Below are 12,351 nucleotides of genomic sequence, written 5' to 3' on the forward strand. Positions count from 1 at the left end.
TGTCCAGATCTCCAGTTCTGGCTGTGTTCTGCAGGCCCCTGGCTCTAGTTCTGGCACCGGGCACTGACCCAGAGGTTGTGTGTGCAGGATAAAAGGAAGTCCTGGTTAATGAGTAACCACGGCGATGTGGCCTGCTGCTACAGGTGTGTGTCGGCCGGGGGTGGGGTGGGTGGGGGGGGGTCAAGGACGGAGACTGATAAGACTGGCAGACGGGGGGGGGGGGGGCAGAGGGGGGGGGGGGAGTTAAGTGGGAGAGTCGAGGGGGATAGTAGGAAGAGGGCGGGAAGAAAAAATATTTTGGTCCAAAGAGAGAAACAGAGATGCTCACAGACACAGTGGAGATATGTAGGGGGCACACAGAATGTGGAGTGGACTTTATTCGTTGATTTCTTTAAAATACCGGTAACTTATCTCATATGTGTGTGTAAAGAAAAGTGACATACATAAGTATCACAGGATCTCCATGCTAACCAAAGTTCAGACGGACCACTTTTCAAAAGCCCAAACAACTCTAAAGTAACTTCACACCAAAAACATCAGCCGCTCCAAAAACACATATCCTCTGTGTGTGTGTGTGTGTGTGTGAGCCATAAATCTCAGGCAAACAAGAGTTTGTCCAGAGAAGCTTCCAAGCTTCGAGTGGACACTGTGGAGTTTTAAATGGGCTGATCTGGATCGATATTTCAAGAGAACTTCCCACCTCTTCCCGCTCAGCGACCTTGCTGAACAGGATTGGCTAATAAGTTACCTGACACCCCCCCCCTCACAAACAGCCCCCCCAAAATGTCCCACTTCACTCTCAAACTATCCCCACCCCCTCCTTATCCCCCAAAGTCTCCCTCCCACCTCCATCACACCCACAAACCCTATTTAATTTTGACCCCTCCTCGCTGCCAATCCTCCTCCTCTTCAATCCCTCACTCCATTATCTGCCAGCCTTCACTGAACTGAACAAACTGCCCTCTGCCCCCCCCTCCCCCCCTCCCACCCCACACCCCCCTCCCCCCCACACACATACTCCTCCACCCACCCAGATCCCCCAAGTCCCGAGGTCTGTATAAAATCAAAAAAGTCCACCAGACACCAAGCTGCCTGCTCTAAAACCTACAGACCTGGAGCAAATACAGTTTTCAAATACCACCAAATACTTCTTATTCAAATCCTGCCTGGTCCATGTATTATACTTCAGAGTAGTTTATCATTGAGGCAGGGTTCTTAGAATGTCCTAGTTGGTTTTTACTGTCCCCTCTGGGTAAATAGAAACTCTCTTAACTGGTGATGGAGTCTGAACCATGTCTTGTTAAATGTAGTCTGAGGATGTGTATGTGTATATCTATATATATACACACACACATATATATACAGTATATAGCACTCTGCAAAAGTCTTGATATAGACTAGTTGAATACATTTTTTAAGTAAAGCAAAAATGCTTAAAAAAATTATGAAATTAAAAGACTAAACAAATTTGTGGGCATAATTGCTCTTTTATACTGCCGCACAAATACAGAAGACACATACAAAAAGTACATATATAAGACAATATTTATGTACAATATATTGGGTGCCTAAGACATCTGCACAGTACGTATATACACATATAAATACATACTGTAAAAAACAATATAACACGTTACTGTACATACAAAAATGACATGATTTCTGAATGATTATGAGACATATAAATTGACAAAGCAAACCTACTGTACAGCATTAAAAAATCTGTCAATAATTGAAATGTCTCTTGCCAATAAAGCACTTGAATTGATATGATTTGAATGACCTAAAACAGCAACACTATTGTTCATTCTTTTGTACAATGTACATCCTGTATAATCAAGATACATTTCAATGTCCAGGAGTTGTGCAACTGTTGTATTGTATTACGGAGGTGTTCTTGTGATGTTGCAGACTACGACGAGGCGTGTCTAGGTCCTGAAGAGTGTGTGTGAGTTTGTGTGTGTGTGTGTGTGTGAGAGAGAGAGAGAGAGAGGCTAGGTGTGTCCAGGTCCTGTGTGTGTACAGGCGTGTCAGATGAAGTGTAAGAGAGCAGTTGCAGAGCCTCTCCTTCTCCTGAGCAGCCAGCCTCTTTAACAATGGCCCCCGACACCTCAGATTACTCTTGTTCAACCCTCCCTGCCATAATCCAACTGTGGAACAGACCTGACCCTCCACATCCGGGAGGAATGTGTGTGTGTGTGTGTCTGTGCATGTGTGTGTGTGTAGGTGTCAGTGTGTGTGTGTGTCAGTGAGAAATTGTGTGTGTGCTTGTCAGTGAGTATTTGTGTGTGTGAGTGTGTGTGTTTATGAGACAAAATTAGGACAAAATACAGATATAGCAGCCTCCCCAGTTTATTTTTGAATAAAGCTCTAAGGACACATTCAAGACAATACAACTCAATATTTGTTCAGCTATATTAAAGGGAAGCAGTTCTTCCCCATGGGAATGGACCAGTGATAAAGAGTCTAGCCTTGCTTGGGTCTACAACACAAGTGTTAATTTAACACAGGGAGCGTTCGTCTTATTTGTTAAGTGTTTAGAAAGATACACGCTCATGAGCTGGACCAAAATAAACACTCCTGGTGTTAAATTACCAATTTGAAATGTGCTGTGTACATCACAGTGGCACCAGGAAGTATTGGTACTGAAGCAGGAACACATACCTCAGGTATGGCCTACAGACCTCTCTTTCTTCAGCTATCCTCTCTCTCTCCTTTCTCTCTAATTCCCTCAATTTCTTTCTCCTCAATTTCACTCTCTCTTCTCCTTCTCTCACTTCTTGTAAGATACCCTCACCCACCCACACAAATACCTGGTAGTCACAGTCCTTACTGACTCACTGGTCAGGTGAGTCAGAGAGGTCAGAGAGACAGAAAAAGAGAAAGGGACAGAGACAAATGTTAGGAGGAGCAGGTAAGAGGCTGGATGAGATGAGGCTATCCTGTGACAGTGTAATTTGTGCAGGTCTTGAATGAGCAGGACACTGAGAGGATGCGCGTCACTTTTTTACGACTTTTTTTTAGACAGGGGAGCATGAGTCATAGTCCTTGTAAAAAAAAAAAAACATCTACTGTGATAAGGCAGATTACCGTGGTAACTGACACCCCTCAGTCTGCTCACCACAAACACACTCCTTCAAATACAGTCACTCACATACATGCACACGCATACACACTCCCTCACAATCACACACACCTGTGCTTTCCTACACATTTACAGTAAGACCGGTTGTTTATGTCCCCAGCTATTTCCAGTATTGAGCCTGCCACTCTTATCATCCCCTCTGCTGGGACACTTGACTCATGTAGCAATGTACCCAGCGGGGATTAAACCCTGGCCCCAAAGCCCCAACATCTACCATCAGATCAAGAGGACATCTTTGTGGTCTGGGGGCAACGTACAGTACCTAACCAAGACAGCACAGGTCCCGGAACCCGCTCAATTATGACCTCACCACATCCATCCCATAATACTCCATTCTACCTCTTCCATCCCTTGATAAGGCCAGGTAGGCTCCGGAGGCAGAGGTGAGGACTTTTCCACTGCTGATAGCATAACAAAGGCAGGACTGGCCTCTAACTCCACGCCTTTAATCACCCAAAGTCAACAGTGGAGGCAGGAGTGTACGGTCATCGGGCAATTCATGTCTTTCATAGGCCGGGATAATAATACAGTACAGGACTGATCCTCTGGGACCATTTGTGATCTAGTGGGCCTACGCCATCTCTACATTTATCACCGCTGCGACCGGCGAAAGACAAACACTTGACAGGTTTATTCTCCTCCGCGGTCTGTGTGAGATCTGTGGAGAGTGCCTTATTTGCTCGTAAAGATGCCTTTAATAAGCCGCTCTTGCGTGTGTCAGGAAATTGCATATGTTATTATGAGGAGGTGGAGGAGGAGGAGGAGGAGATACAGTGAGCATTCTCACTTAGCCTAACTAGACTAGGAGCTAGACGCGTGAGTATACAACGGTTGTTGATATTCTTTTGCCACTTTGTCCTCATGGTATAGTGAATGATGAATAGAGAGAGGCAGATACAGCGAGAGGAAGTACCAGTCTTTAATCTCGTCGGTTTTTAACGTTTATTCACCATTCTGATCCAGTCAGATCCATCTCATGTCTCTAAGCCACACTGCCCTCAAGTGGATAATGGAGACACTGCAGCACTGGATGTCAATACTCTCCACTCACCTTAATCAAGCTGCATTTAATCATCTGTGTTATTATCTTGCTATGTGTTGTGGCAAAAGTTAAATACCCTTCACTCACTCTCGTCACTGTCTCCAAATATTACAACACTTATTCAACACTCGATACATTTTCTGTAGATTTTTAGCCTGGTTAATTTAGGCCTATCTTCTATTTAATGTAGGATAGTATGTTCTCTTGGCGAGTTCAACGTTATAGCGAGTTGATGTGGCGATACTTAAACAATAGGGATAACGTCCAACATATTTCCATATTTTGGAAGTTGCAGAGCCAGGTAGGCCTATTCCTGGGCGCGGTGTGACTCAAGTCACCAGACGGTCGTATCCTGGAGGAGCGAAGGTGTGTGAGGACCTCGCCCATACCTAGAATAGGTTTATAACCCTTCATTTTACTACCGCTACATCCTGCCGTCCCAGAGGCCTACATCCCCAGGAGCTTACACAGTGCATTAAGAATTGCATTAAGTGCGCTTCTATATTTCAACATATAAGGTTTGACATATTGTTCAGAAATACAGTTTACTTTATGTAAAAATATGCCTATTGCTTAGCCTCAATTTGTCTCAGGGACAGCACGCATAACCATTGATCACGAGGCTTCTAAAAGCCAAATAGGCAAAGCTATTTCCCTATGGCGTTTTGGCAAGAAAAACGGTCCGAATTCATATTATGCTCTTCAACTTCATTTGCCACAAAGTTTGCAGCCAGCTTCAGAATCAGCAGCCTACCTGTTGTCACACTGCCCTCATGTGGTCTGAACAGCTCATTTCATTTGACGACGTTTTATTTCCATAGGTTCTTTGTCACATGACCATCCTCGTCCCAAAGCTTTGTACTGGTAATTTACCTCGTCTGCAAAGCATTAGGCTAGCATTTCGGTCGCTTAAAGTAGTTGTGTGATTGTAAGATTACGTAGTTTGATGGTGAAGATTTCACACGAACTAACCATATGATCTCAGGTATGGACTAAACTGATTCGAGCCGCTGCTAAACCGCTTTATTGTTTATGTTGTTTTTGTCTTGGTTGTTTGAAAGCCGCTCGTTACACTATCGAATACAGTGCTGTAGTACTGGAACTATAAATCAGAGCAATTGGATAGGCTATATCCTGTAGTTCTCTTAATTTGCAATGTTAGATTAACCACGATAGTCTTATTTGTTCTTTATTTGAATTTGCAACTCCGGCAGGGTGTAAAAGTTTGCTGGCTACAGTTTGCTATTGCTACTGTCAGTGTCACGGGGCTGGCTTGTTTTGATGTTTTTCCAGCAGCTTTCACAACTCTTACTGGCACTTGTTTTTGGTATTATGAAACCTATTATACGATATTAATACAACATCGTCGGCAGGGACGTATACTGTCAGTCACCAGACAAATCCCTCTTTGTAGACTTGTTGAGGTTTCGAGATCAAAGCGTTCTTTAACGTCTGTAGGCTAGCTAATTCAGGGCCAAAATGCTCGATTCTGACTATAAATAAGTATTCATATTTTTTTTGTGTTCATCTACAGTACAGACAAACAAAGAGATAGACAGATCAACATAGAGCCCGGACCTGACTCTGTCTTGGCTTCGGCTATGTGAGTCTCCTTGTTCAGTTTCAACAATAGCTACTTTTTAAAACTGGTGAATTTGATAACCTGGCCTTGGAAGCCCAGATATCTCTGAGCATGGCTCAGAGCTTTACCCTGACTGTCATAATCACAGAGTGAACTTCATGGAGGCTACTGCGAGATAACGTTGTATTTATCCTAGCCGTACAGTGTATAGCATGTGTGTATAGCATGTGTCAGCAAATTTGTAGCCGGGTGTATCACATGCCTGCACGCCAGCAGATCTCACTCTTTCTTTTTCTCTTTCTCGTGACACGCATCCACGAGCTTCACCTCCTGAGTCAAAAAAATATTTACGCCTCTCATTTCTTTAGTCCAGATCAGATCGTTTCAATATTCCACACGTAACTATCCCGCGCCGTCGTGCTCATGGTGCAGTATGGCCACTTCCACCTGAGAACCGTGCTTTACTGTCGGTGTGGGTCTTTCTCACTTCACAAAGGCACCACCTACAGAACATTCCCCTTTGTCACCAGGTCACGACATGGACCTATAGAAAAGTGGGAGCAGGGGGGCACTGTGGCTAAAGAATGGTGTATAATGAGTGTGTATCTGAATGAGTGTGTTTACGAGTCATGCGTGTATGCCTGTGTGTGTGTGTGTGTGTGTGTGTGTATGTGGACACTCAGCGCCCAGGATTCAGAAACCGGGTGTTTTCCAGAATGTGTAATTCCAATATCTCATGCTGCTCCTGTAATATGTGCTTCAGTTTTGCAGTCCCATTACCTGACCTGAGACACCAGCAGCTAAACTACACAGACATCGCTGGCTGTGACAATGAAGACGGACGTTCCTTACGAGAAGGTATGCCTCCTTAACCATTGTGACTATTTGTGGATATTGTGATGGTTATGAGTTAGTTCAAGGAACCGTTTAAGGAATTATTCAAATGGGGTGTGTTTCAATAGTGTTGTGAAGGTATCTTTCAACAGTTCCATCAAAACTCTTGATTTCCTGAGATGCTTATTGTCGATTACAGAACTTGGCAGAAACAACATCATTAGCAGAGAAGGGCAGTATTTGTTTTGTGTCTCAGTATCTCCCGGTCCTGTTGTTGCAGGTGTGTGATGTGGAGTCCAGAAGAGAAGATACTACCTTGAAAGCACTGATGGTGACTAAATCTAATCATTGTGACTCCTACCTGCACTCACTATATATATGAATTGTAGTCGTTCCTGGCTTGAGTCAGATGTGCTTTGTGACACATGGCATACTTCTCACGGTGTGTGTGTGTTCCTGTGTGTGCGTTCCTGTTCATGCCCATGTGTTCTTGTGTACGAGTGTGTGTGATCCTGTATATTCATGTGCCCTTGTGTGTGTTTGTGTAGTATTACAGGTGTGTGCTGGCCCTGACTGGCCTGGCCAGTGTGTTGTTGGCTGTCCTGTTCCTCCAGACTCTGCTAGCTCCAGGGGTCTCCTCCTCCTCCAGCTCCCCCAGGACCAGGCTCCCTCTCCCCCTCAGAGACAGCTGCTCCGACCCCTGCACGTGAGTGGAGCTCCGCGTTGTCTGTCCACCTCTGACGACACACAGTACCTCACAGCGGGACAGCTGATCACGGATCAGATCTCACCCCATCATGGTACTGTCACCTCCACCTGTTCCATCACACAGGATTTTAAACAGCTTTACTTCCTTGTCTCTGTGTTTAGGATCTCATTGGTGGAGAGCATCCCAGAGGGGTTGGAGTTCAACTCCAGCTTCTCCCACCTCTCCATCTACCAAGCGTGGCTCAATCTGATTGGCGGTGCTCGCAGCAGTGTCGACATCGCCTCCTTCTATTGGACGCTCACCAACAAAGACACCGGAACCCAGGAGCCGACAGCCAATCAGGTGATTTTTTGCGATAAAGCAAAATGACTGACGGCAGCAATTGCTCTCAGCCCACACATACACAGTATGTAGTATGCGCAAATAATAAAAAATACCAGTGACAGTAAGCTATTGTTGTCTAGCCTCTTGTGTAAATGTGGTGTGTCTGACCTGTTGTGTGACAGGGAGAGACCATCCTGAAGAGGCTAGCGGAAGTGTCCGGAAAGCTGTCTGTCCGCATTGCTGTGAACACCCCGCAGGCCAGACAACCTCAGGATGACATCAGACTCCTTAACAGCTCTGGTCAGTGCCCCCACCCCCTGATTGGAGAGTCACTCTGTCCAACCTGCATCTGATTGGACAGTTGTAATTCCACTGCTTTTTAATTGGTTAACTGCTTTTTTCACTGCTCTGTGATCGGTTGAGTGGTTATTGTATTTCATGAACAGCAGTGATTGGAGCTGTAGGATGCTGGGCGGTGTGTAACTGTCTGGTTTCTACAGGTGCGGACATCAGAACTGTTAACATGAGACAGCTGACCTCAGGGGTTCTGCACACCAAGTTCTGGGTGGTGGACAAGAAGCACGTCTACATTGGCAGTGCCAACATGGACTGGCGGTCTCTGACCCAGGTGAGGGTCCTTTCTGTCTCTCTGCTCTAACCCTCTGCCTCTCTGCCCTAACCCTCTGCCTCTCTACCTTAACTAACCCTCCCTGCCTCCCTCTGCATCTATCTCTGCTCTTAGCCTTCTCCCCTCACATTCTTTCCCAGGTAATCAGAATATTTACATTGAATTTTGTGCTTGTATATACTATATAACACCTTCCCAGAGCTTAGTTCAGGCAGGCTAGCAGTATAGACAAGCAGAATGTGTTTGTGCCTCTGTAAGCTAGGGGATTTGTGATGTCAGCTCAGTCTGTGTTTTCCAAACAAGCATAAAAAGTGACACGAGAACGAAACTAAGGCTGTTCCTGTAATGCAGCTTAAACCACTCATTCAAGCAGTTTCAAGAGGAAGGCATCCTTCCTTCCTTCAGTCTTGGTTCATCAAGCACTGATATGTGGTTGAGACGGGGTTGGTGTTGCAGGTGCTGTATGTGTTTGTGGTTATGCTGTGTATAACCAGGATATTGTGGTCCAGTAAGCACTGCGTGGTTAAACGGTGTATCGGCAAGTCCATCTAGGTATGATAGATGGATAGGTAGATGCATTAGTGGGTGGATGGATGGAGGACTGTATGGCTTTCATTTATTCATCCCTAAGGGGAAATTGTGGCATGACAGCAGTGTATCAAAAAACAGCTATGCACAAATCTCAGAGTACATACACACAAATGTCACCCAGCCGTGTGTGCGGCGTTCTGACCCGTGTTCACGTGCGTGTGTCCCAGGTGAAGGAGCTGGGGGTGGTGGTGTACAACTGCAGCTGCCTGGCCGACGACCTGGCCAAGATCTTTGAGGCCTACTGGTACCTGGGCCAGAGCGACAAGCCCGTCCCCGCCCCCTGGCCCAGCTCCTTCTCCACCTCCTACAACAAGGACACACCCCTGCAGCTGCCACTCAACGGCACTGACTCCAGGGTGTATCTGTCGGTAAGCATTTCCAGGCAGGGGTCAAGGACTGGAGTGTACGACGTCCCCAACATTCTTGAAAGAAGTTTGGCTATGATTTATGTTGTTACAGATGCTGTTGTTGATGTGGTTAGGCGGTTGATCCACACAGATCCTCTTTCCAGCAGCAGTCTGTTCATAAGTGACACAGTTCATTTCTGAATGGTACTTCTGTTCCTCCCCTCCCCTCACACACACACACCCCTCCCTCCAGAGCTCCCCCCCGTCGTTCTGTGCCCAGGGGCGGACAGGGGATCTCCAGGCCATCCTCAGTGTGGTGGAGGACGCTGAGCAGTTTGTCTACATCGCCGTCATGAACTACCTGCCCACCATGGAGTTCTCCCGCCCCAAACGGTGAGGAGCCCCCTCCCTCCCTCTTCGCCTCCCCCGTGACTCACCCGTCACCCTGACTCACCCCCGTCTCACCCTAACTCTCTCTCTGACTCACTCACTCACTCACCCACCTTCCTCACCCCACTCCCCTGATTCACCCTTGACTTATCATTCACCCTATCTTAGCCCTTCACCTCACCTCATCCATGACTCATCCCTCACCCTGACTTACCCCTCACCCTTACTCAGTTCCCCTCAATTTCTACTCCAACTCTAGCATCAGCTTCAACTCACCCATGCTTCACCCTAACTTAACCCTTATTTTTATCCAACCTTAACCCCCAGAACAGTAAATGTATCAGTACGTCTAATTTTCTGTTGGTGTTGAGTACCGCCCAGGTGCTATTAAGTTGACTTTCCCATAAGTGCATGAAAAAACACATTTCCCAGTCTGAGCCTGTGTCTGGCGCCCCCTACAGGTACTGGGCAGACATTGACACCCAGCTGCGGCGCGTAGCGTTCGAGAAGCGGGTCAGGGTGCGTCTGCTGATTAGCTGTTGGGCGAGCACCCAGCCCGTCATGATCCCCTTCCTGCGTTCCCTGGCCTCCGTCCAGGAGGCCAAGAGCAAGCTGGACATCCAGGTGGTGAGTAGCAGCTTGCGGGACATCCAGGTGGTGAAGTTAGCATCAGTGTTTCAGGAAGCTGATCCCTGCTACTTCTTGTGTGTGTCCTGCAGAGGTTGTTTGTGGTCCCGGCCAACCCCCGCCAGAAGGAGATCCCCTACGCCCGAGTCAACCACAACAAGTACATGGTCACAGACAAGGTGGCCTACATAGGTACGTACTACACCCTTACCATGCATTACAACCTAAATTACAGATGTGGAGGTGGTTAGATCTCAGATCTATGCTCATATAACGCTTATATTGTCAATGAGAAATTAGCTTCAACACTGAAATTCAGCTCCCATCCATTAGAGATCATATCCGTCTGTGGTATCTCCTGAGGTGTCGCTGTGTGGTATCACAGTGTGGTGTCACCTCTGTGTCCTAACTCTGTCACATCTACAGTACGTGTGGTCATTTCCTGTCCTTTCTTACCGTCTCTTCCCCCAGGGACGTCCAACTGGTCAGGTGACTACTTTGTGAACACCGCTGGCTCTGCCCTGGTGGTCAACCAGACCGCCTCCCAGTCCCCGCAGCCCAGCGTCCAATCACAGCTGCACGCCGTGTTCGAGAGAGACTGGGACTCTGCCTACAGCAAAGCCCTGCGCCAACACTCGGACCTGAAAAACCTGTGTTAAATGCTGCCGACACGTTACGCCTGTTTGTCTGGTGGCTCCAGAGCAGCGGATCGTAGTATTTACTATCCTCTGCACTAAGAGTTAGTTTGACCTCAGGGAGCTGTTTCTGGACCACAGAAGGGACACACACACCACTCTCTCTCTTTCTCTTTCTCTCTCCCTCTCTCTCTCTCTCTCTCTCTCTCTCTCTCTCTCTCTCTCTCCTCTCTCTCTCTCTCTCTCTCTCTCTCTCTCTCTCTCTCTCTCTCTCTCTCTCTCTCTCTCTCTCTCTCTCTCTCTCTCTCTCCTCTCTCTCTCTCTCTCTCTCTCTCTCTCTCTCTCTCTCTCTCTCTCTCTCTCTCTCTCTCTCTCTCTCTCTCTCTCTCTCTCTCTCTCTCTCTCTCTCTCTCTCTCTCTCTCTCTCTCTCTCTCTCTCTCTCTCTCTCTCTCTCTCTCTCTCTCTCTCTCTCTCTCTCTCCAACCAGACTAGTGTTTCATATGTGATACAAACCGAACTGAGCTGCTGTTTATGACCACAGTGAGCTGTGCCCAGTTAGGATCTGATCTTGGGTCCAGGTAGATGGACAGAACGAGGTCTAACTGGCTTTCAGCTGTTTCTTACCAGTGTTGCACAAATCTTGTCAGTTTGGTCCATTTTAGGTCAATAGATGTTTATGATATAATCAGGGTGAACAGGCTTGAGGCAACAACCAAAGCCCTCCATACAGGTTGTCCTACAAAATGTCAATGTTTTTCTGGGATAATTTTACAACTTGTAAGTGTTTCTTTAAAATAATGGAACTTTCTGTCAGGGAATGTGTGAGTGACATCTTTTTTAACTGTCAAACAAAATCAACAAAATAATCTATTTATCTAAACAGTCTGTCTTTGAATGGTAATCTTCATTATAATGCATTTTTGACTTTGACTCTGTGGGGAGTTTTCAATCCCAGCAAATCTGAGGGAGATGGTTCAGGAAGATAATGAGGTTTTGAATGATTATAAGCATGCTGGATTCATTTTTTAATTATTTTGATGTGTGATTGGTATGGTGTGACTATGCAGAAGATCATGTTTTATAGTTTTAATGGATTTTTAAAACTATGCATGCTTATCATAAGCATAATCAGTTAATAAATTGATTCAGTGTTTTTCTTGAATTTAATTTCCACTGTGTGGAGTGGGTGTCTAAACAAGATAAGAGCGGTGGAGGTGGTCGTCACGGCAACCGTCAAAAAATATTTGCGGCTTCTTTGCAGAGAACAGCTTCGTGTACGAGTGTTATTGGTCTGCCTTGACAGTAATCTGTTTTGTACACACAACAAATCCCTTGCCCCTTCCTGTCTTTGCGTTCTTAATAAAAGTGAATCGTACTGAATGTGTCTTCATTCTATTCTCAGTGGTGGCATGAGACAGTGTTAGCAAAGAATGTCACTCTATTCTTCCCTCTATTTTTATCTCTCCTTCCATCTAACCACTTCATGTCCCTGACTA

General features: G+C 46.2%; 1 protein-coding gene across 2 annotated transcripts; it reads left to right on the plus strand.

Annotated features, from left to right (window-relative positions):
- The first annotated feature begins 5,018 nt into the window (after positions 1 to 5,018).
- Positions 5,019 to 11,075, plus strand: pld3 (phospholipase D family member 3). 2 transcript variants are annotated; one of them, XM_062473646.1, is made up of 13 exons: positions 5,019 to 5,172; positions 5,727 to 5,790; positions 6,533 to 6,627; positions 6,884 to 6,934; positions 7,152 to 7,309; positions 7,474 to 7,654; positions 7,819 to 7,936; positions 8,137 to 8,264; positions 9,023 to 9,223; positions 9,456 to 9,595; positions 10,054 to 10,219; positions 10,312 to 10,411; positions 10,691 to 11,075. In XM_062473646.1, the coding sequence occupies exons 3-13, from the start codon at positions 6,601 to 6,603 to the stop codon at positions 10,876 to 10,878; spliced, it is 1,458 nt and encodes a 485-aa protein (XP_062329630.1). In that variant the 5' UTR covers positions 5,019 to 5,172; positions 5,727 to 5,790; positions 6,533 to 6,600; the 3' UTR covers positions 10,879 to 11,075. The 2 variants fall into 2 exon arrangements, with proteins under 2 accessions (XP_062329630.1, XP_062329631.1); XM_062473647.1 differs by lacking the exon at positions 5,727 to 5,790.
- Positions 11,076 to 12,351: the final 1,276 nt, after the last annotated feature.

The sequence above is a fragment of the Osmerus eperlanus genome, chromosome 11 (assembly GCF_963692335.1).
Source record: "Osmerus eperlanus chromosome 11, fOsmEpe2.1, whole genome shotgun sequence".
In the NCBI taxonomy this organism is placed as follows: Eukaryota; Metazoa; Chordata; class Actinopteri; order Osmeriformes; family Osmeridae; genus Osmerus; species Osmerus eperlanus.

What these genes read in the sequence shown, in the direction of transcription:
- pld3 (XM_062473646.1), top strand. Translation starts at nt 6,601, where the DNA reads ATGAAGACGGACGTTCCTTACGAGAAG. An exon ending in CAGACTCCTTAACAGCTCTG is followed by an intron (nt 7,937 to 8,136) that starts GTCAGTGCCCCC and finishes TGGTTTCTACAG; the next exon opens with GTGCGGACATCAGAACTGTT. An exon ending in ACTCCAGGGTGTATCTGTCG is followed by an intron (nt 9,224 to 9,455) that starts GTAAGCATTTCC and finishes CCCTCCCTCCAG; the next exon opens with AGCTCCCCCCCGTCGTTCTG.